The sequence below is a fragment of the Lontra canadensis genome, unplaced genomic scaffold (genome assembly GCF_010015895.1).
Source record: "Lontra canadensis isolate GAN:19392208 unplaced genomic scaffold, GSC_riverotter_1.0 scaffold15, whole genome shotgun sequence".
Taxonomy (NCBI): Eukaryota; Metazoa; Chordata; class Mammalia; order Carnivora; family Mustelidae; genus Lontra; species Lontra canadensis.
This window is the reverse complement of record NW_022631009.1, coordinates 2,407,491-2,431,564: the sequence shown is the minus strand read 5'-3', so window position 1 is coordinate 2,431,564 and position 24,074 is coordinate 2,407,491. Positions and strand designations below refer to the sequence as shown.

Below are 24,074 nucleotides of genomic sequence, written 5' to 3'. Positions count from 1 at the left end.
GACTGCTGCCGTAGTATTCGTCTCATCACCCAATTTCATTCATTGAAAAGAAAAGAGAAGAGGAGAAACGGATTTTTCCACTAATCAAGCATGGATTATCTAGTCTCTCCGTTAAAGAACAAGTTGATTTGGTATCTGAAGAACAGACATGCTGCATCTTTAAAAATGCGTTCCTTTGAACACACCAGCACCGGTTAATGAAGCGTGCAGGGCTGTCCGTAAACAATCGGAGAAAGCAAATTGCCTTTTCCGCTACCTAATGTGCATATTGGTAACAAAAAGATACTTTTCCAGATTAAAATCGAGTGATCTATAGGCACACCTGGGTGGCGCACTTGGATAAGCATCTGACTCTTGATTTCAACTCAGGTCCGGATCTCAAGGTCCTGGGATCGAGCCTTGCATGGCTCCACACTCAGCACGGAGTCAGCCTGGGCTTCTCTCTCCTTCTCCCTCTACCCCTCCCTACTCCCCCCTCAAATAAATAACTAAATCTTCAAAAAATATCAGGTGAACTACACCCAACATCCACACAATGCGTATGGGCACACTCCTCTGTGTGCAGTATTACACAGACCTTGAAAATTATTTTATAAACACATATGGCCAGTGTGGGGAAATGTATATAGATCTATGGAAAATCTCTGGGTATGCAATTCAACTATGTACAAGAAAAACTTGGAAATAAATCCATGAAAACGTTGAGTGATTTACTGGGTGATTTCATTTCTTCTATAAAATTTTCCTTTCCACTGAAAATTTCCACTCCGCCGAAAAATACATACATTCCGACACAGAGCATCATACGTGTTTTGTCTGTCGTTTGTTTAACACTGGTGTCAAGTCAGAGCTGGAATACCAGATGAGCTCTTCTATGTCCTCCTGCATGTCCTTATGTCCGGGTGGATCTAAATGATCTTTGTCTAGCTCTTCAGACTTAACACCTGCAGTGGAACTGCCTTTCTCAATGTGAAGCTAACTGAGCCACGTGGGATGAAACCCACACCTCATTAATCCCTTACGCAAACCAAGCCGCCTCCAGTAAATGAGATAGAAGAGATGCTGAGACCTGCCAGTTGAAGTTACAGGACACTTTTGGATTTGGGGGTGCTTCGAGGGGTCTCAGAGGAGCTTCCTGCTCTGTTCAAGTCTTTTCTGTTCAAATGACCACCAAAAAAGTCCCAAAGTCATTCATTCATTCAATCAATAAAGATTCTGTTGTTCACCCACTGATATATCCTACCCGCATTTATGGGACACTGCTATGGACTGAACCGTGTCCCCCTAAAACTCATAGGTTGAAGCCCTGACCCCCAGTGTTGACTGTATTTGGAAATAGGGCCTATAATGAGCTAATAAAGGTTAAGTGAAGGCACAAGGATGGGGCGGGGCCTCAGCCAGTAGGAGGGTGGCCTTATGAGAAAAGAAAGAGATGCCAGAGATCTCTCTCCCTCCATACACACAGTGGAAAGGCCAGGTGAGGACAGAGCAAGAAGGCAGCTATCTATAAGACAGGAAGGAAATGCTCACCAGAAGCCAACCCTGATAGCACCTTGATCTTGGACTTCAAGTCTCCAGAATCGTGAGAAAATAAATTTCTGTTGTGTGTGCCACCTGCTTTGTAGTATTTTGTTATGGCGTCCTAGCCAACAATAAAAGCACCTACTCTATGTAGCTAGCCATGGTCTGAGTAGAAAAGAGGAGTCCAAGTTCAAGAGGAGAAGTGCCCTCTTTCCTCTAACTCCCACAGACTCTTCACTCCAGGTTCTGTCCCCGTTCTTGGGAGGCCCACTCCTAGAACATGGAAGAAAGTTGGAAACAGCCTCTGGCAGATGCCAAGTGCAAGAGGTGAACCAGGGTCAGGTGGCTGGGTGGAGAATTATTCCTCTTTAGTGGGGCAACCTGATTACTATGGAGGTCTTTCTCTGGAGGGTGAACCTGAACCTGGAGTAAAAGCCGTCCCATCACAGCAATGGAGAGCAGTGGATTCTGGCACAAGGACAAAGAGGAACCCTATATTTGTCAACATATTTGTCATTTCATTCCTATCAAGATGTTGGAAGTATAGTTCTTTGCTCTTTATATCATCCCCAACTAATTGCTTCTGACTATCAACAGTAGTAAGCCAGAGACAAGCCACAGAGATGTGGACATGTACTGCTATGCTATCTTGAGAAGTCCGAACAGAGAGGTTTTATAAATCATGGCAATGCAGAGACAAGACAAGGCCACCTGACAAGGTAAGACCAAGATCCTTTCTCTTCCCTCTTTTTAGTTATGTGGGATGCCACAGGAGTAGGAGTGGCTGCTACAATGAAGATACAGAGGAAAACAGTGGCCTAATGACATTTATAAATGTTCCGTGAAATCTTTCGCTAGATGAATTTGTATTGGCATCCAACTCCAACCAATTAAATAATAATCAGCTGTACAACACCGGATACTGTATTAGCCAATGTTCCCTGAGCATCACCACTCAGGACTCACAGGTGCCTCCAATCAACAGAGGCTGAAGCCATATTGCCCAAGTTTCTTAAGATCTTAAGAACCCAATACCTGGGTTCCAAATGAAGTAATACCAGGACCTACAAGCACCACGTCCACTGCGAAGGACAGGTTGTTTTCACTGGGAGTCAAACCGCTATTCAAAAGAAACAGTCATGCAGAGGGGAGATGGAGGCTCCACGCAAGGGAAGGTATCCTGACGATGGCAAGGATGACATGAGTCGCTCTGTTTAGATGTCGGTGGTGTGCGGCAATAAGGAAGACTCAGCTGGCATCTCCAGGCTAATAGTGATATTGACAGGTGCCTGAGGGAAGATAGGACTTGAAAATCCTTGCTTTGCTGCTTTAATGAAAAGGATGCTTTTGAGATGGGAGCCTGAGTGTAGTGACACAGAAGCTGAGAAGGAAGTGGCACTTGGAAGAGAGCTGCCTGCTGCTTCCGATGAACTCGAGTCCTTGCTGGGAGGCTTATACACCAAGGAACCAGGGCTTACATGCTGCAGAAGGGAAACTCAGGCCGGGGGGCAGGGCCGTGATCTTTAGGAACTCAAGGAGAACAAGTCAGAGGTTCCAAGACTGGAAAAGTGAAAATGTGAAAATGATATCCTGATTTTCAGAGCACAAAATAAAGTAGATTCTTTGACCTCATTCCCAGGCCAAATTCAGTAATGGATTCCTTTAAAGTAGCCTTTAGTAAGTAGACTTACGGCATCTCTCCCTGATTCTGTTGGCTGAATAACTCCATGAATACAAGTTTTCAAAAACGTTTTAAATATGTGATGAGTTCAGGGGAGCCTGGGTGGCTCAGTCAGTTAAGCCTCTGCCTTCAGCCCAGGTCATGATCCCAGGGTCCTGGAATCGAGGCCCACCTCGGGCTCCCTACTCAGTGGGGAAGTCTGCCTCTCCCCCAACTCATGTGTGTTCTCTCTCTCTCAAATAAATAAAATCTTAAAAATAAAAAATAAAAATGTTTTGGAAAGGAAAGTGCGCGCGCACACACACACACACACACACACACACACCCCTGACCTATTCTGAAATGCTACGAAACATGGGGCAGCGAAAAGGCCCCCTTCGTGGGGTCTTTGTTTGCAGACCATACTGGGGAACACATCACTGTAGCTGGATTCTGGACACTAAATAGCAGGTGAATGTCAGCCGGACATTAAGATTTTTTAAAGTCATCAGGTGCCCATTTAGAAAGGCAGGGCGTCGGGAGAGAACTCGTCCACCAGAATCTGTCCCATTCGGCCGGGAACAGCCTTTTGACGTTCCTCTCCAGATTCTTCCCAAAGATGTTTTCTGATCTGCAGTCTCAAGGGAGACTCTGAAATAGCTATTATTTATGTTTCAATTATTTTACATTTTAAGCTATTTGTGTAGTTTAAAAATACGACCATCTGTCTCTTATCTGTGGCAGGGACGAGCAGCAACAGCAACCAAGAAAATGCTCTCTCCCCAGAGAAGATAACTTTCTTGCCCAGTTGGAAGAAGACATGGGAAGGCAGCCTGGGACAGGCTTTCAAGCTGCAATTCACACCCAGTATCTAAGTTTTATCGGAACCTGCGTGAGAAGCCCAAGGACATGCTTTGTTCCCTGGTTATAGAATTCAAACACACGTTCCCATGGTTGGAACCAAAGCCACAGACTCCAGCAAGACTCTACATTTCCTATTATCTGGGTATATGAGTTACTGAACCACTGAAAGGCCCATATAACATGAGTGGGGCAGGAGAATGAAGACCTGGATGTGAGGGGACAGAGGAGAGTCAGAGAGCCCAACCCGGCTCTCTGCCAACCAGGTGACCTTGGCAAGTTACCTACACCCTCCTTGCCTTGGATTCCTCAAATGCAAACTGGGGATAGCTGTATGCCTACCTCATTGTGTTGTGGCTAAGGATGAAATGAGTTATGTGAATACTGCATGGAACAGCACCTGGAACAGAATATACACACGAAGCAACTGTTACCATTAGCTCGATCAGGGAAGCAATTTTTATTGGATTGTTCCGTCCTGTACGTGTACAACCCGGAACAATTCCAGGTCCGTGGCAAGCACTCAGTAAATATTTGCGAAATGAGTAGCCAGAATGCAAGGAGGACTTTTCCAAGAAGTCTGTGATTAAGGACGGCCATGAGATACCCTGACTTCTCTCCCACCCTGGGTCTTCCATCCACATGGAACAGGAGCTAAGGCTGGATCCAAAGAGAACTTGGATTTAGATCCATGAAATGCTCATTTCCAGATTAATTCAATCCTGGTGAAAGTGATCTAGAAAGGTAACTGGGGGGGCGCCTGGGTGGCTCAGTGGGTTAAAGCCTCTGCCTCCGGCTCAGATCATGATCCCAGGGTCCTGGGATCGAGCCCCGCATCGGGCTCTCTGCTCAGCAGGGAGCCTGCTTCCTCCTCTGTCTCTCTGCCTACTTGTGATCTCTGTCTGTCAAATAAATAAATAAAATCTTTAAAAAAAAAAAAAAAGAAAAAAGAAAGGTAACTGGGATGCGATGTTCTATGTAGCCTAACATCCATTTCCTATTCCTTCCTTCCAATCTACCTTTAGCCACAAGTGTTTTCAGCAGTGACTTGGTTGTTTAGGGAGTCAGAGTTATCTTCTTTTCTTCCTTTTTGCTCTTGGAGTAGGAGACCATTTTGTCAAAAAACAAAAACAAAAAAACAAATGAGTCCTTAAGATTTCACATTCACGGTCAGCATGGATCCAAGCTACCTACATTTAAATATAAATGGGTCCCTCACCCACCTTAAAAAAAAAAGGGGGGGGGGTGAAATGTTTCTAAATTACTGCAATGGCCCAAAGTGGATCACAAGGAGGATTCTACAAGGCTCAACGTGGCTGTGGGATAAGCCCATTCACTGGTCAAATTCTTTGTCTGAGACTTGGGGGAACTTGGCAGTAGGAAATCCTATCGCCACAGCAGGCCAGGCAAAATGCATCTCTACCAATAACCGAGGTACTAGACTGCACACGGTTTCTGCGTCTTCAGATATATCTGTCTGCTTGACTGGTTTTGAGAAAAACAGAAACAAAAAAAAAAAACCTGTCTCACAAAGGATGCTCATGCACTAATTTAATTCTGGATGGGTGTCAGAGAATGTTGCATAAAATGTTCCATACAAAAACATTATTATTAATATCCTTAATTAAAACAAAAACAGTTGCAGCACACAAATTCCGCCAAATTAGTGAAATTACATATTAGGTAACTGGGTTGCTAAGCAATATTACATTCTCATTTTACTTAATTGCTGTAATTAGCATCTCCCGGCAGATGTCACAATGCAAGCCACACACACAAAAAAAAAAAGAAAGAAAGAAAGAAAGAAAGAAAGGAAGAAAGACAGACAGACAGACAACTGGTCCGATCTCGTAAATGGCTCAGGTGCTCTTGAATACTTCCATCCGTTGGCCACCCCAGTGGGACCCAGCAGTCAACAGGGTGTCTAGACAGGTGAGGGGAGAGTCACTAACAAGCCCACTATACCAGGAAGAGGGGCCACACTCCAGCTTGTCAACTATATGCAGAAAGGAAATTACAGTGAGAGACAATAATGAGCTCTTCAGGTCACCCACAGATTTAATTCACCTCCATACCCACACACTTGCTATGTCTAGAGATGAACAAGGGTTACCATCTGATGGATAATCTCACATCGTGACCATCCATGGTCTTTTTATCATTTTAAGTTAATAGTCTTTTTATCATTTAGCGATCTTAGAACTTTTTTTTGGGGGGTGGGGAGCAGCAGGTGGAAGGAGATGAAGAAGCAGGGGGAGCAGCAGACAGAGGGAGAGGGAGAAGCAGACTTCCTGCTGAGCAAGGAGCCTGATGTGGGACTCCATCCCAGGACGCTGGGACCATGACCTGAGCTGAAAGCAGATGCTTAACCAACGGAGCCACCCAGGTGTCCTGTGATCTTAGAACTTTAATTTTTAAATATATTCTTTGAGTTTTCTGGTTATCTCTTCCATATTCCCTTATCCCATCCATGTTTTAATTACCTCAACATACATCACCATGAGTACTGAATATGTATTATAAAAAGACCTTCAAGAACTCCATGGAAGAGAATGACAATTAAAATCTGTTCTCTTTTACTGGGAAAATGAAACCACGAGTGGATAACCTGAACAATGAGCTTTTATAACTCTTGGCTTTTAGCTCTCATATTCAGCACTCTTTTAAATCCCCCTACCATCGGCACTTGGTACAATGCTGGCCCCTCACAGGAGACTCTTAAACATTTCTTAAATTGAACCGGACATTCCTGCTCCAAGGAAGAAGCCATCAACAGGCCTGCTGTGTTGTTACAAGCATCATTCAGAGCTGGCTTTTCTTGAGCAGTGGGGGTGAGGAGTTCTAGTCTCCTTACTCATCTCTCTACTTATCTCCCCCACTCCTCTCTCACCCAACTCTAAGAAGCTGCTGGATTCACAGGAGGGAGGACAGGAGGCCGGTAGCTAGTGTGACCCTAGGATCCCGGGGCCAACGGGATGGGCAGATGTGAAGGCGGCCTCTGCACTTCTCAGTGTGACAGAGTGTGGACCCACCGGCCACTCGTGCTACCTTAGGGAGTGCCCGTGGCATACGCTTGCCCACCTTCCCTCCCTAACAGAAGAGGCCTCCCAGGTTTAGCGTGAAAACCACAAGCTGATTGTAATTTAATGTCTGACCCACACAACTGGCCCAACTTCCCCTGGTGTAAAGCATTCCTGAAATTTCTAGGCTGGCCTGAGGCAACTACTTTTAGCACTCAGAAACAGGTTAGTTCCTGAGGCACCGAAGATAACCCAGAGTGGTTAAGCAGAAGGCCAGCGTCTTTGGCTCCCCGAGGAGTCAAAGGAGGGAAGGGCACATTCATGCATTCCCGGCCTCCAGCGACCCCAGCTTTCTCCCGGGCCCCCAGGTGGGAGAACCGGGCACAGAGCAGCATATCCCATCCCCCGTCTGCAAGCTCTGTGTCGGCCACCGGGACCGGGTGTGGCGAATTTCTGGGTTGCATCTCCTCTAGCATTTCAGAAGCACTGCGACCTTAATCCTTATTCTCTGTAGGCCTAGCTCACTCGCCAATTCTGACGACGGTGACAAAAAAAAAAACCACGCTTCCTCCATATGGGCAAGAGTACCTTTTTTTTTTTTTTTAAATGTTCAGCAACATCAAAGAAGCTTTAGCTAAGCAAAAAAATGTTTTCCCAAGGACTCATAAAAACTGAGGGATGAGAACAGCTAAAATTAGTGTTTGAAGACTTCCCAAGTGCACTGTTACCAATAATTGTGCTACTGAGGCACACAGGTGCCATCCCTGTTTTCCGGCAGGAGAGGTGACAGCTTGGAAACTTCTCCACATAGGTGTTGACACCAAGAACATGTCGCGAGCAAGGCTAGTGCCCCTCTTATGAAACACAATCAAATTTTCTCTCTTCCAGAAAAATATAAATTAGATGTGCCTGGGACTACCAAAAAAAACAAAAAACCCCAAACAAACCAACTAAAGAAATCAACTATGAACTGTCTGAGGGAATAACTTGATTTTCGAAGAACCCCGTTTCCTTCTGGCTCTGGCCTTGCTGGTTCTTGTGCAAGAGAAAAGACCATGTCTGACCTTCTGAACGAAGCTGCCCAGCCCTAAGGGGGAGGGAAGGGGACTGGAGGTTGCCCATCACTGCTGTGCCCCATGATGCTAAATAAGGCGGTTCTTCTGTCATGGCTGTGGACTGAATCCTTTCCCACTGTCACCCCCGTCGGCTCATAGGTTGAGGCCCTAACCCTCGGTGTGTCTATGTTTAAAGATAGGGCTGACAAGGTGATCATGAAGGTTAAATGAGGTTGTAAGGGTATGGCCCAGCTCCAGGGCAAAGAAGTCACAGAAGCACACAGCAAGGTGCCAGCCACCTACGACCTGAGAAGAGGGCTCTCACTGGAAACCAACCATGCTGGCGCTGTGGTCTTAGCCTCCTTAGCCTCCGGGACTGTGAGAAAAGAATCACCAGTTGCTTCAGCTCTCCTGAGCTGACGGACTCAATTCTGTCATTTTCCTGATCACTGCGGTAGAGATCCTGATCCTAGTTTTCAGGTGAGGAGCCAGGATCCGAGGGGGGACAGGATTTGCTCACGGTCACACAGCCTGTAAACTCTGGGGCTTGACCGGGCGAGCCTGGAATGTGAAGCCCGGGCTGTCAAACCCAATACTGTGATCTCTCCTGTCCACCAGCAAGTTAAGTTGCTGTTTTTACTTTTTAAGGAGCTGTTTTTTCAGGCTTTCTGTTTGCTTGCTTGCTTGCTGATTGACTGACTGACTGATTGCTAGGATGGGCTTTAAAAGGTTTCTTCCAAAGTGCTCCAATGATAATCTGTGCATTTCAGTTGCTCCCAAGTTTTTAGTGTGATGAAGTTGTTTTTCAAATGTGGCCATTGTACTGTTAAACCCCCCAAATAGAGAAAAGGTTTAAAAACAAGAGTAATAATAACTAAATTTAGCACTTAGCACGCATCAAGCATTACCTTACTCCTTCACGTTATCTAATGTAACCTTCTAACAACCTTACCAAGGTAGGCACAAGTATCATGCCCGTCACAGATGAGGGCCACGAGGCAGTAAGAGATTACAAAGTTTGCCCAAGTTTCCGCAGCTGGGACGTAGCTGGGATTTGGAGCCACGCTCGAAGTTTCCAGAATCTGTACCCGGGAGCATCCGTGCAATGGAACGCGATGCAGGGTGTCAAAGAAAGCTAAGGCAGAGTACAAAATATCAGTGGAAAATTCCTACAGGATTATGTTAAGTGAAAAAGCAGGACGAGCAAACGGCACATTTGAGGAGCTTCTGATGACTCGGTGAGCACTGGATCCAGGACAGCCTCTGAACGCACGCATCGGTGGTCGTCACTACGTGGGGCGACACAGTGCTTCTGCAGGACCGCAGGGAAGGACGATCCACGTCCCTGCTCAGGGTCTTCCAACACCCCTAACAAGCTCCCAGGTGGTGCTCGCACCCATGCTGAGAACTGGTCACAGCCCAGGGTAGAAACTCCAGGTCTCCGATGGCATCCACAGCCCTGTCCTCACTCTGTCCTGTGATCTGGGTAGCTACCTCATGCATATGCAGTTGTCAGGAGGGTGAAGGAAAGATCTACACAGCTCTCCTTAGCTACTTCAAAGAGCCACTAAAACTCCAGGGAATAGGAACGTGCTCTTTTGGGAGGCTGCAGGGAACAGTGGTTAAAAAAGGTCTGCTCAGTTTGGGGCGCCTGGGTGGCTCAGTGGGTTAAGCATCTGCCCTCAGCTCCTGATCCCAGGGCCCTAGTGGATCGTGACCCCATTCAGCGGAGAACGTGTTTCTCCCTCTGTCCATCCTGCTCTCTTTCTCTCACTCTCTGTGTCAAATAAATAACATCTTTTTTAAAAAAAAAAAAAGGTGCGTTCCGAATCTTAGGTCCATCTCTTACTAGCTTATGACTTATCCTCTTAGCTCGTCAGTTTACTTATCTGTGAAACAGGAATAAAACCTACACCTAGGGGTGGAGGGTGGGTTAAATGCGGCCATTTGCTTGATGCTTTTGGAGAACACTTACTCCTGAACCTCGCCTACTGAGCGAGGATCTCCAGGGCAGGGTCCCCAGGACCGGCCTCTTTAGTAAACAGCCAGGTGATTCTTAAATTGGGCATGTTTTGCAAAATTGAATCGAATCCATGTAAAGCACCAGGCCTGTATGTAGGCTCCTTCTACAAAGGTCAGCCGCTGGCTGATTAGCACCTGAACCTGTTTGCAAATAGTCTCACCATGGCCTTCTTGATAATGTCACTCAGCATGATTAATTAGTAGACGCCCCGTAGTAAGATTTAAAAAAAACTATGATTTGTAAATAGTAATGTACACAAATCTAAAATGTACACTTCAAGTAATTTTTATTTATGGATACAGAGCCACGTCTTCTTAAAAGATTTTACTTGACAGAGACACAGGGAGAGCAGGAACACAAGCAGAGGGAGTGGGAGAGGGAGAAGCAGGCTCCCCGCTGAGCAGGAAGCTGGATGCGGGGCTCGATCCCAGGACCCTGGAATCAGAACCTGAGCAAAGGCAGACGCTTAACGACTGAACCACCCAGGTGCCCCTACAAATCATATTTTTTTTTTAAAAAGATTTTATTTTAGAGAGAGAGAGAGTTCACCTGTAGGGGGAAGGAGAGGGAGATAATCTCCAGCAGACGCTACACTGAGCTGGGAGCCTGACAAGGGGCTTAATGGGGGCTCAATGTGGGGCTGGACGCAGGGCTTGTTCCCACGACCTTGATCATGACCTGAGCAGAAACTAAAGTTGGATAATTAACCCTCTGAGCCACCCAGGTGTCCCTATAAATCATACTTTAACAAAAGGTTTTAAAAGGAAATTTTAAAAAGTCACAAGTCCTCTTCTTTTGAAAAATGCACTCAGGGGCGCCTGGGTGGCTCAATCAGTTAAGTGTCTGTTCGGCTCGGATCATGACCCCAGGGGTCCTGGGATTGAGCCCCACATTGGGCTCCTTGCTCAGTGGGGAGCCTGCATCTCCTTCTGCCAATCTCTCTCACTCTTTCTGTCAAATGAATAAATAAAACCTTTAAAAAAGGGAGAAGAAAAAATGCACCCAAAGACAAATCACGCTACTAGACAGGCTACGTGTCTAAATGCTCATCTGTGCAGGACACACTGCCCCGTGCGACCGCATGGAACACGGCAAGTAAATGAGTCACTCGATGGACTTAAATATGTGGTTGGGAAGCAGCCGGTGGAAGTACTGTGGTAACGTGGTAATGGAAGGATCCAGAATTTCCCTTTGACTTCTACCACCTCTGGCAGTGAGTTCTCTGCCGGAAGCAAACAGCTTCAGCCCAACCTCCCATCTCCAACAGCCCAGGGGCAAGCACTCTCCTGGTGGGAGGAAAACAAAGATGGAAACTCCAGCTCCTGCAGGCGGCAAGTCCGCCACTAACTTGAAGGGATGAAATGAGAAGGAACCACCAGGGCCGCCACAGCACCTTGGATGTCCTCTGCCTCCCGGGCTACAGCTGGAGGTCAGGGGCACGTCGATGAGCCTAAGCTCCCTACTGCCCACAGGGCTCACACGTGCGGACAACACAGTCTTATTCTGCAGTTCAGCGGTGAGGCGGGGTGATGTGGGAAAGAGACAGTAAACCGGGAGGTCAATTACCATCACTGCATCTCCTTTGCATTTAGACGGCAGGCACCGATTTCATATGATGCCTCTTGTTCTAGACAAGCCCAGGTGGCACTGAAATGGTTTCCATTTTTATCTCCACAGTGGATGCAGGCTCCTGGTTTCAGGCTACTCCTGTGCTTTGCTCACAGCCCAGACCTGGCATGCCTGTGGCTCCTCAGCCTGTCACAGCTACTTTCGGTGCCCCAGCCGAACCTACTCAGATGCCATTGGCTGCACCTGTGCACCCCTCCCCCCAGAGACACTGATGGTCTGCTGTGTGGACAGCCAGAAAACCCTGCAAGACGACCTCCCGTCAGGCAGCCTGAGCTCTGGACACACGGCCGCTGGAGCGAGTTAGTCCAGTCGCTCGCCCGAATCAGGACAAATTTGGAGGTAGTCACTTAGGCTACAGGGTGGTGCTGTCCAACAGAACTTTCTGTGGGGATGGATATGTTCTAAGATCAGTGTTGTCCAACACAGTAGGCACCAGCCACAACTACTGAGTGCCCGAAATGTGGCTAGTGTGGACTGAGGCGCTGGATTTTTAAAATCCTGAATGCACGCCTGCATGAATAAAAAGGCAGCCTCCATGTCAGAATGCCTAGAAACTACGAGGAGAAAGCTATGCCTGAGGGTAAGTTTTATCTTCAAGTTGCCTGAGAGTTATAGAGAACCTTTACCTTTCTCGGACTTCTGTTCCTGAAAATCAGTCTAGGAGGCATGAGGCCAATTTCTCTTCTTAGTACCTGGAAGACAGTGACTAAGGTCTGATCTTTCTTTGGTTCCAGTTGGGAGAATGTCTCAGAATCTGCACATCAGTGCCCGTAGGTGAGGGCTATGGAAAGTGATGGTGGTTGGGCTGAATTTGAACGGACACCAAGACACAGCCCGAAGCTCCACAGGAACATTTCAGGATGTCTAGACTCTGATTGTTGTGATTTTATTGTAAGCATCAATAGTGTTTTCATAGCTATCCTGCCAAAGATTTTCAGGCTTAGGATACTCAAAATTAAATTACTGTTTCGCTTCATTTCATTTCATTAATATCTGAATGATCTAGGTGTGGCCCCTGACCCCTGACTCCTTGAAGGCCTCCTCCTCTACTCACCTCTGGGGCCAATAATCACCTTCTTCAGGTCACGCTAGCTGGTCTCCATAATCACCGTAAGTGTAAGTAAGAGCGCTTTGAAAGGAGTTTCAGCTGCACACACCACTGCCATTTTACTCTCCCGTCCCCTCACGTTCTGCCCCTGGGTCTCATTCTGCTCCCTGCGCCCGAGCCTTGGCTATATCCCGTCTGGCACAACCCAGTCCCTTCAGAACTAGAGAACCCACCTTGCTTCTGTCTCTCTCTCTTGCTCGGGACTGACGCCCCCAAACCTCCGTCCGCTATGCTCTCTGTCCGTCGGACCAAACTCCTTCTAGAATCTGTCCCACACTGTTCAGTAATTCATTCCACAGACATTTTAGGGCCCCGTATCGCCAAGCCCAATGCCGGGGAGGCCGTAAGCGTCGCGTTAGCATGCCTGCCTTCTAGGTCAAGAAGGAGAGACAGAGGGGTAATGACAACTATGCCCATTATCCTAAAGCACATACGGAAAGACCTGGCAACAGGAGCCAGGTCTGGGAGCGGCCAACTGCTTGGACCAAGACTCAGATCTGGTGCACTTTTGTGCTCAGAATACAGACCTTCAAAAAGAGGGTGAGCCCATGGTGCATTAAGATAATATGTCACATGAACAATAAATAGGCACGGAAGGTATTACAAAAACAGACAGACGTGGCACCACCACCAACCAGAAGCTGTGGGATCTCGTGCCGAGTAAACTGTAGAAAGCCCAGTCCCGGTACACTCCCGCATGACAATCTCTGCGCCCCACGTTTGAAGACCCTTGCTTGACCATTCTACTTGAATCTCAAGATTGCGAACACGGGGCATAGTTCGTCTCAAAGGAACTGGGGTGGAGAGCCAGGGAAGGTGACAAGGAGCAGGCCATCTCCAAGATGTCACCGTTCCTTCACGATGGACAAGCATTTTGTTCTGTGGCCCCATGTGGCCCCACGTTGGGCCATAAAGGGTAATTCACCTATCTGGGTAGAAATGTGTGACTACATTCTGGAGGAGCTCTCCGTTCCCGACGCAACAGGAAGCGGGAATGTAACATGCTGATACACTCATAATTGACTAGAAGGGTTTCAAACGGAAAAGACATCCAACTCAAACACAAGGCCAAGGGTACCTAGTGGCAAGAAGCGGGTATGTGTGAACTGGGCTGAACCAGGCCTCCTTCCTCCGCGGCATGCTGTCATAGATTAAAAGGTCCTTCTCGGTCAGCACAACCAGGGCTGGCTTCCACTGCTTCTCACTCTCCCCGGGCACCTGGAACAGAAAGCAGGGTGCTATCAAGTCACAGCCTGAAAGGAGGAGGGACTGGAAAGGAGAAGCTGCCTGCCCCGCCCCCCAACACCAATCAGAAGACCCGACCACAGGAGCCTTGGGTTCAGGTCACGAAATCGAAAGAGAAGAAACCATGCTTGATTCTGGAAAAGATGTTTTCTCCAGGGCCCTGGCGTGGATCCTCAGTACAGCAAGAAGGAGCCCAGCTGCCGAACATCTGTCACTGTTTCTCACCTGCCAGTCAGCACTGAAATTGTTATTTCAGAGTGGGATGCAGATGCTTGGGGGAATAAGGGTGCCCAGATGGTTCTCTGGTAGAGCACATTGTTTTTCTTAGGAAACAGTAAGGTTTGAAAGCTTTTGAAGAAATATCCAAAGCCTCCGAAAATGTATTATGGAGGCAAATGTCTGTCTGTCTGGAGAGGTAGGAGACATCACAGCCTTTCATTGACACTGTTTCTGCAACTCAGGCACTATCTTAAAATTCTTTTAGTTCTACTTGGCACAGAAAATTCCTTAACTCTGGGGGTGAAATGAGCCAGCAGGGATAGGAGAGGATTCAAACGTCTAGTTGGGTGTTTGGAGCAGGTGACCCTTAAGGACCCTTCCTGTCCTGGGAGTCAGGTAGCTCAGATCTTATGAGCCCCCCCTGGCCCCCCTGCCGTCCCCGGCCCGGTGTTGATCATCCCAAACTCTGTACATGTTTTTCATCTATGAAAATTCCCTCTTTCCAACATGAACTCTGGGCCCTGTGATAAGTCTTTATGCTCAGTCTGAACACACTCAGTGTGTTAACCTTGTGACTCGAAGCTCAGATCCTACGGCAGAAGCATGAGCCTCACATGGGAGCGTGCTAGAAATGCAGAGTCTTAGGCCCATCGCAGACCTATTGAATCAAATCTGCATTTTAGCAAGACCTTCGGGTGGCTCATTAAAGATGAAGAATCACTGCACCAGATGAGGTCAAGGTCGTCTTTGACGCTGGCAATTCGGTGAAGATTCCACCCTTTCATGACAAACCACAGTCCAAAATCTATTCAAAATTAAGCTAGGCAGTAAGCTGCCTAAGTGATAAAGCTAATTTCTTCCCTTTGTATTCTTATCGTTACTTTTCTTAAGTGCAACAGTGTCATCTGTACTGAAGTGGCTTTAAGACAGAACTATCAAAGCCGAGAAGATGGGCAGGATGGCGGAAGCGGGGAGCCTGGAAGGTTCCGTGGTTTTTATGGGCTGCCTGAATCTGGGTCCCCTGCTTCATTATTTATTGCCCGGGTAACTCTGGGAGAGTTATTATTCTCTGTCCTTCTATTTCTTCACCGATAACGATAATATCATACACAACAGTGGTTTAGAATGTTGCTTCTGGAGCCAGAATGCCTGAACATAAATCACAGCTCTTTCCAATTTACTAGCTGGGGGATCTCGGCCAAGTCAGCTCATCTCTTTGTACCTCAATTTCTATACATGTAAAATGGGGAAATAACAGTACTTATATGAGAGGATTGTGGCGAAGGTTGAGTTAAAATGTCTAAAATGCTTATCACATGCAGAATATGCATACCTCTTAGTAGCATATACCTCATAATGCTAGAGGGGAGATTAAATGAGACGGTACACGGGGGTGCCAGGCTAGCTCAGTCAGTAGAGCATGTGACTCAATCTCAAGGTGGCAAATGCAAGCCCCCAGTTGGGTGAGAAGCCTACTTTGAAAGAAAGAAAGAAAGAGAAGAAAGAGAAGAAAGAGAAGAAAGAGAAGAAAGAAAGAAAGAAAGAAAGAAAGAAAGAAAGTCCATAGTGTGCTTAGCATAACATCTGGCAGATGGTAAGGCCCTCAGTGAACCAGAGGGTGGGAAACTTGTAGCCGACTCACTGGTATCTAAACTTGTCAAAAGGAATTCTTTGGATATGGCAACAATATGTCAAAGTACAGACTTTCCTTGGGAAAAAAAATAAGGAAAACCAAGAATATCTTTGGTGCTACATAATTTCTACTCATGCTTTTCCCATCTATCCCAAAGTTTTTCCAGAAAGAATCCACAACACAATGATCATGCATCCCTTCCAACAATTTCAAATAAAAACTCCCCTTCGGGGGCACCTGAGTGGTTCAGTCGGTTAAGTGCCTGTCTTTAGCTCAGGTCATGATCCCGGGGTCCTGGGATCAAGCCCCACGTTGGGCTCCCTGTTCAGTGGTGAGTCTGTCTCTCTCTCTCTCTCTCTGCTCCTCTCCCCTGCTCATGCTTTCTGTCATTCCCTCTCTCAAATAAAATCTTTTAAAAAAAGCCTCCCTTTCTAGAAAGAAGAAACCACTGTAAAGTTATTTATACTAGAATGTGAATGACTACCTGATTAATTTCTACCATTATGCATTTGATACATAATTTTAAAAATCTAGTTTTAGCCTAGTGCTTTTTCCAACAGAACAACAGCATCTTTAAAGAGATCAAAATGAATTGTTACAGCAAACAATGTACTAGACCTCACAAGGTAACCAAGCTATGTTCTCAAGGCATAGTATGGGGGGGGTTGGAATAAATTTTTTCCAGTCTCTATGTTACACTTAGTAAATTTCTTTTCCAGTTCATTAAATTGGACTGAAAAAGATACAAATGATCCTCCCAAAGTGCCTATCTTTCTTACCTAGTCAGATCTGATCCATTAACTTTGGGATCATTTAAATGTGAACACAACTAAGTATCATTCTTCAGAAACAATTTTAAGTTTGCAAAACAATTTTAAGTTTGCCAACAGTAAAATGCAGACCTTTCTAATGGTGAAATCACCAGCTCAACCACATGTCAAATAGTATATATAGGTATGAGTAATTCTAAAGCCCTAAAACATTTTTTGCCGTCTGTTCAAGAGAGCTTCGTGGATTTGTTACCTGTGCTGTGAGAATACTCAGTGAGCATTTCCCACAGCTTCTCTGTGCAGAGCTTTCATTTTAATACTATGTGAATGCTCAAAGCTAGAAATCTGCCCATGAGGACAACCGACTTTCCAAGGAGAAAAATGTTATGCTGAAAACGGGGTTTTAATACCATTCTTTGTGCTCCGTGAGCTTACACTGCAAAGCCTTCTGAGAACACTTTCTTTTTCAGGCTGGAGCATTTGTGCTGTTGTTCGGTGACAACTTCCATGACAAATCTCAATTTCCAGGTGCCCAAAGATTCTCCAGCATGAATGCAACCATTCTGGGATGTGTCTACATTTTATTAAAACGTGACTCCTGAAACAGATGTGACAACTTCCATCTCGATCCCAGCCGCCTGCCGCGGCAGAATCTTAAGAATCGATCGTGCTTCTCATGAAGAAGGCGAAGGGGAAGACACGGAAACAGACACACTGTTCTGAAATGACCCTGAAGCACGACCGGGGTGAGCTGAATGCTGTCCCCTCAGTCCCTTTGGCAGAGCCTGTTTACAAAATGACAAGAAGAAGGTGGGGTGCCTGGATGGCTCAGTGGGTTAAAGCCTCTGCCTTCAGCTCCAGTCATGATCTCAGGGTCCTGGGATCCAGCCCCGCATCGGGCTCTCTGCTCAGTGGGGAGCCTGCTTCCCCTGCTCTCTGCCTGCTTGTGATCTTTCTCTGTCAAATAAATAAATAAAATCTTTTTTTTTTTTAAGATTTTATTTATTTGACAGAGATCACAAGTAGATGGAGAGGCAGGCAGAGAAGGGGAGAGAGAGAGAGAGAGAGAGGGAAGCAGGCTCCCCGCCGAGCAGAGAGCCCGATGTGGGACTCGATCCCAGGACCCTGAGATCATGACCTGAGCCGAAGGCAGCAGCTAAACCCACTGAGCCATCCAGGCGCCCTAAATAAATAAAATCTTTAAAAAAACCCAAATGACAAGAATAATTTGAGAGAGTGGGAAGAAGTCACTGGTAACAACTGAGGGAAGTAGAAATAAAGGTAGGAAATCAGCACGTTTTATCTCTCAAACTTACAAAATGTTACATGTCAATTCTATTTCAATAAAAAAAAATGAAGGGAAGTAGAATCATTAAATCCTCTATTTGAGACAGGTCTCATAAGTCATCTACATCAGCAGCTTTCAAACATTTAAAATTCTTTGGTCGCTCTGATCAGATTCAATCACAGGTCAAAGAGCAAAATGTAGAACAATTGAAAGAGGCTCTATATGAGGTTACAGCCTGGCTGAGATCTGAGACTTCATGTCTTTCTTTGTCCTACCGCCAGCCACATGCCAGTCACATGCCAGTCACACCTCTGAGCAAGCTTCCTAGCAACCACTGGGATACAGCTGGAAAATTTCTGACCTCGTTTTCCCTAAAATATCTAGAATCTGCAAATTACTTTTAAAGAGACTGTTGCACCAAAACCTCTCTGTACCTTTTCTGTGGGTATTTCCAGAAAAAGAATACTACTGCAGTTGCCTAGACAAAGTTGTAATGATACAATCAATAATACATATGAAAAGCTTAGAAAAGTGTCTTGCATAGAGTAAGCAAGCAAACCTTTAAAAATAGTAGTTATTCCAAATTCTAAGATATACACCCCTATATTTATAGCAGCATTATTTACAAAAGCCAAGATATGGAAGCAATCTAAGTGTCCATTGCCAGATGAATGGGTAAAGAAGATACAGTGTGTGTGTATACACACATATATAAGATGGAATATTACTCAGCCATATAGAAGAAGAATGAGATCTTGTCATTTGTGACAAGTTGGTTGGACCTAAAGACTATTATGTAAAATGAAATAAGTCAGACAGAGAAAGACAAATAACGTTAAGATTTCACTTATATGTGGGATCTAAAATACAAAACAATGTTAAAAAAATACAGAAGCAGACTTAAATATAGACAATAAACTTGCGGTTGTCAGGTGAGAGGGGGATGGGAGAATGAGGAAACAGGTAAAGGGGAGTAAAAGGTAAAAACTTCCGGTTATAAATAAGTCACAGGGATGAAAAGCACAGCACTGGGAATATAGTCAATAATGTAGTAACTTTCTATGGTGACTGACAGTAATGGCACCTACCGTGATAATTTTGTAATATATATAACTGTCCAATCACTATACTACATATCTGTAACTAATACAGAATTTTATGTTGTCGACTATACATTAATTTAGAAGAAAATGCCAGATATTCTACTACCACATCAAAGTAGGGGTAAGTGATCAAACAAAAGATCTGAATAAATGTGGGTATGAATTCCTTGCCCTTCTGGGTCTAATGTCCTCGCTGGCCAAAGAATGTGGTAAGACAGGGGCGCCTGGGGGAGGGGGCTGTCAGTTAAGTGTCCAGCTCTGGGTTTTGGCTCAGGGAGTGATTTCAGGGTCCTGAGATCGAGCCCCGATTCAGACCACGCTCAGCGTGGAGTCTGCTTAAGACTCTCTCTACCTCTCTCTCTGCGCCCCCCACTCCCCCTAAAATAAATAAATAAATCTTAAAAAAAAAAAAAAAGGTAAGACAAAGTTATTGCTAACAGCCTTCCAACTTGAAAGTCAGACCGTCTTTTTCAGTTTAAAACTCCCTGCTCCCAGGCTCGGACTGCTTTATAGGACTCTTGCTTTATTACCTCTTCTTTGTTCCATGGACTCTGTTTACAGGGCAAAACCCCCAATGTATGGATTCCTTTTTCCCCACCCAGGCCAACCCACTCTTCCTAACATGGCCATTTTCTGCCTTCTCCTTGAGCACAGGGCGGAGGTACAGCTCCGAGGCTTTGGAGCCCAACAGCAACGTCTTCGAAATCTGGCTTTGCCACTGCTCAGCTAAGGGATCTGAAGAGATTTCTTAACTGCTGTAAGCACTTGTTCACCGATGGGTAACACGCCGGTAATGGCCTCCTGTGCATGTATTACGAGGATTAAGTGAGACAGGGTATACAAAGCACCTCCCACATGGCAGACACTGGAGGTGCTCAACTATCCCCATCACTTGGCTCCCGCACACGCTTGCTTCCAGCTCCCCGGCTCCGGGAGGAAGGTCTGGATGCGAGGCGAGTGGCTAATGGCCCAATAAAGTAAAGTTCACGGAGAAAGAAGGTCAATCGCAGCTTGGGTTTGGGAGCTCACGGCTATCTTGGCAACTTTTTAATTTAAGTCTTTTCACCTCCGATTGCGAGGAATGTAGAACAAAGGAGGAGATAGCAGGGTAATAATAATTAGCGGTTATCAACTTCCAAATGCTTTACAAACAGGAGATAATTAATCTTTCACCAGCTCTCCGAGAGGCCGATGGAGACCCCTCCCCGCCACCAAAAGGAGAGGAACAAGTCTCAGTGTGGCCACGGGAACACGGGCAACATGCGAACAGGCCGCAGTCCGCAGCTCTCTTCTAGCTGGTCCCCAACATCCCTGGGACCCAGCGGTCGGGAGCCAGGCCTCCACACCGGGATGCAGAGCCGAGTGGAAAGGAAGAGAGGGCAGAGAACGGGAACGGGAACCAGCCAGCACGCTCGGAAACAGGGCTCTGTGGGAGCCTCAGCTCTGCTGGCCTCACTACTGGGTTTGCTTCTCTCTTCTCACCCAGCTCCCAAACTGTTGGCACCTGGACCACGTGGTGAATTCACAGGTGGATTACATTGGGGGGCAGATGGAATGAATGCGTCTGGCTCACTAGAGGTCAAGACAATGCTGAAAAATGTTAGAGCAAGCAGAATGAAAATAAGGAAAAGAGAAATATGGTTTGGCTGCGGGACATTTTGGGAGGGTATCATTTTTACATGCCAACGTTCCCAACAGTAGCAGTCCCCGATTTCAAACATGCTCCCTCCTGCCAAATTCTGAAACTGGCTCTGCAATTCTGCAAGCCGCCTGCAATAAAGCCCCAGATTCAGGGTTCGTAAGTAGGACTTGCACTAGAGTCAACGTACGAATTAGCACAGCAAGACTGTAGATAAGTCACCCCCCGGGCAGCGGGGCAGGACCACGCTCCCTCTCAAGGTTCTAGAAGGAAGAATTCTTCCCTGCCTCTCCCAGCTTCTGGTCACCACTGGTGTTCCTCGAAGCTGCGTCAGTCCCATCTCTGTTTCTATTGTCACATAGACCTTCTGTGTCTTCCCGTGGCCTTCTCATCAAGACACCTGCTGCTGGACTCAGACCCCTCCCCCATTCCAGTACGAACTCAACTAATTACATCAGCAAAGACCCTATTTCCAAGTCAGGTCACATTCTGAGGTCCCGAGTGGACATGAATTGGGAAGGGGCGGGTAAAGCCAAGACATCAATCCTAAGAAAACAGCAAGAACCCACACCATTTTCAGTTAGTTTTCCAGTTTTCTCTTGGAACATTTGGCAACATGGAGTATGTTTTTTGAAAGTTATCTTGTTTACTTAATATGCAGAATGTCAGATGCTAATGTACTCTAACAGGAGCCTTTGATGGCTCTGTTAAAAGTAATGCTTTGGTCCCTGGGATTTCATCATGAAGCCAACCTCAGGGCAGATGACACATATCCAAGGAGATGAGTGCAGAGCCCGGGTTTTACATCTTCTTTCATCATACAGCATCATGGAAAGAGGAGACAGAAGACACATGAAGTCTAGTCCCCATCGAGGCACAGAGCACTTCATCCACGTGAATCTGGCCTTTCAACTGTTCTGTCTCGTTTTGCTTACTGCTAATGAGACGGACGTCTTCTAAGATATGTTCCAGGAAGTGATTCCGAGGTCTCCTCTTGCTTCCTAAAGACTGCCAGACTCTACTCGGGTTACTCTGTATCTGTGTGTCACTCCCAGTTCAGGCTACGCACAATCCATTCGGACTAACAAGCTGGAAGAACCAGACTGGCCACCTAAGCTGCTGTCTTGGTAAGTTGGGTCTGATTTTCTACCCTACACTCTTCTCAGAAAGACAACTTTACCGGAGAATCCAACCACAGGAGGGAGGAGAGGAGCTCTCCGCTACCCTCCTTCTGCCCGTTGTCTCTCTCAGTCTAATTAATTTCCCCTCTAAGGAAAGAGGGGCTGTGACTCTAATTGTTTGGATCTAGACCTGTCACGGGGTCTTTTTTTTAACAGCGGGCAGTGTCATATTCATGACAAGTGGGTGTCTGTGGTCATTACCCACTCACTGCAAATCACCATATTTGCATGACGGGAACACATATGCTGGACTGGTCCTAGAACAGACTGGTCTTTTTGGTCCACCATTGACTCATTTCAATACCCAAGCATCCTAGATTCAAAAGAGGCCACAGGAGGAAAGACACATCACTTTGGCCATGTTCTATATGATGTAGCATTTACCTGAGCTTGGTATTAATTAGGGTTTATTGGGCACTTGCTTAGCTACTAATAAATATGTTTTTTTTTTTTCTTGTTTCTCATTAGTACATCATTCCCTCTCTCTCTCAGCTGGGAATCCCACAAAGGAGAAGGGGTGTGTGGTTACACTACCTAAATTCTACTCTGAACCACATAACACTCAGCATTCTGGAAGAAAACCTGGCCATGAACTTGGATGCTCCAAACTGGATTCTGCTGTGTGTTCCCTTGTCATGCCCATTTTGAATAATTCTGCCTGATTTTTGTTTTTTGTTTTCTCCCCTGCCCACATTAGTTTTTACCACTAGACAGCTGATTCTCTCCTTCCTTCCAGAGATGCTCTGGCTCCGCGACCATTAGCTGTTTTCACCTCCCTCACCCAGTTTCTTGAATCTAGACTTGTCTGACCTGGCAATTCCTTCTCTCATTAGGGAGCCCCAATTCCTGGGAGCCTATCTCACCAACCATTCCATTTAGAGTCAGAAGATGTATTTGCCTCTCCACTCGGTGCCTTGGCTCAACTGGGAACAACCCGAGTTTCCCCCCAGGACCTGGCGACTTCCTTTGGACACGTCCAAACACGTAGCTGCTGCTACGAAAATGAATTCCTTACACGGCTTCATATGGGTTTGTTCTTTGAAACTTGTAAACATTCCCTTTCATCTTGTTTACTTGTGTGCTCAGCTCAACCTTTTCTGAGGGAAGTCCAAAAGTAAATTTCAATGCTGTGCCCTGCCTGAATTATACAATACTGTAATTGAGCAATGTCGGAATTGTTTGAGATTTGCTCTATCTTCAGACCTCAAAAGTAGAAGTAAGTTAGAAGGGCACTTAGGAGAGAAAGGTTTAGAGAGAATGTGACATGTTGGATTCTGAGCCTTTCAATCTGATGGTTTCAAAATCTACATCCCAGGAAAAGAATTCTTTTATTAAGGGGGGCTAAACTAAAGGGGTAAACGTGTATTAAGAACCGGCCGTGTGATGAGCAGGGCTGTGGGTTACATGGTGTCCCTCTCTCCTCCAAATTCAGATGTCGAATCACGAACCCCCAAAACCACCGAATGTGACCATTTTGGGAAAGATGGTCATTGCAGATGTAGTTCATTAAGACGAAGTCATACTGGAAGACAATAGACCCTAAACCAATATGGCTGATGTGCTGATAAGAGGGGAAATGTGGACTTGGGGAGAATGTCACGTGAACATGAAGACAGTAGGGATCAAGCCCCAGGATGCCAAAGCTGGCCAGCAGGGAGGAGACAGGCATGGAGCGGACACTCCCTCACAGCCCTCAGGAGCAAGGAAGCCTGTCAGTGCCCGACTGGTGAGTCGCTGGCATCCAGAACCTTGAGACAATCCACTGCTGTCGTCTGATTATTGTAGTTCCTTATGGCGGCCTTAGGAAACAATACAAGCGTGGGGCTCAGCTTCCCCTCCCTCAGTCCCTTCGACACCTTGAGGCGTGCATTATTATCTGTGTTTTACAGAAGGAGAAACTGTGGCTCAGAGAGGTCCCACACTAGCCGAAGTTATGAAATGATAGTTACAAAGCCACTTACGTGCCTTCCTGACCTCAAAACTGTGATATTTTCAGATCACAAAGCTGCCTCTCAGAAGAAAGGAAAAGGGGGGTGATGTGGGGCCGGGAGGAAAAGGCAGGAGGGAAGAAGACCAGCTGGGAACTCGGCTGTAGTGTCTCCCGCGGACTGGGGTGCAC

General features: G+C 46.3%; 1 protein-coding gene across 1 annotated transcript in view; it reads right to left on the bottom strand.

The window, feature by feature from the left end:
- SNTB1 (syntrophin beta 1) overlaps positions 1-24,074 on the bottom strand; it is a 227,327-nt gene that overhangs the window by 13,413 nt on the left and 189,840 nt on the right. Inside the window, exon 4 of the mRNA XM_032858409.1 lies at positions 13,956-14,095. Within this exon, the coding sequence (XP_032714300.1) occupies positions 13,956-14,095 (140 nt within the window). The remainder of the gene's footprint in view (positions 1-13,955; positions 14,096-24,074) is intronic.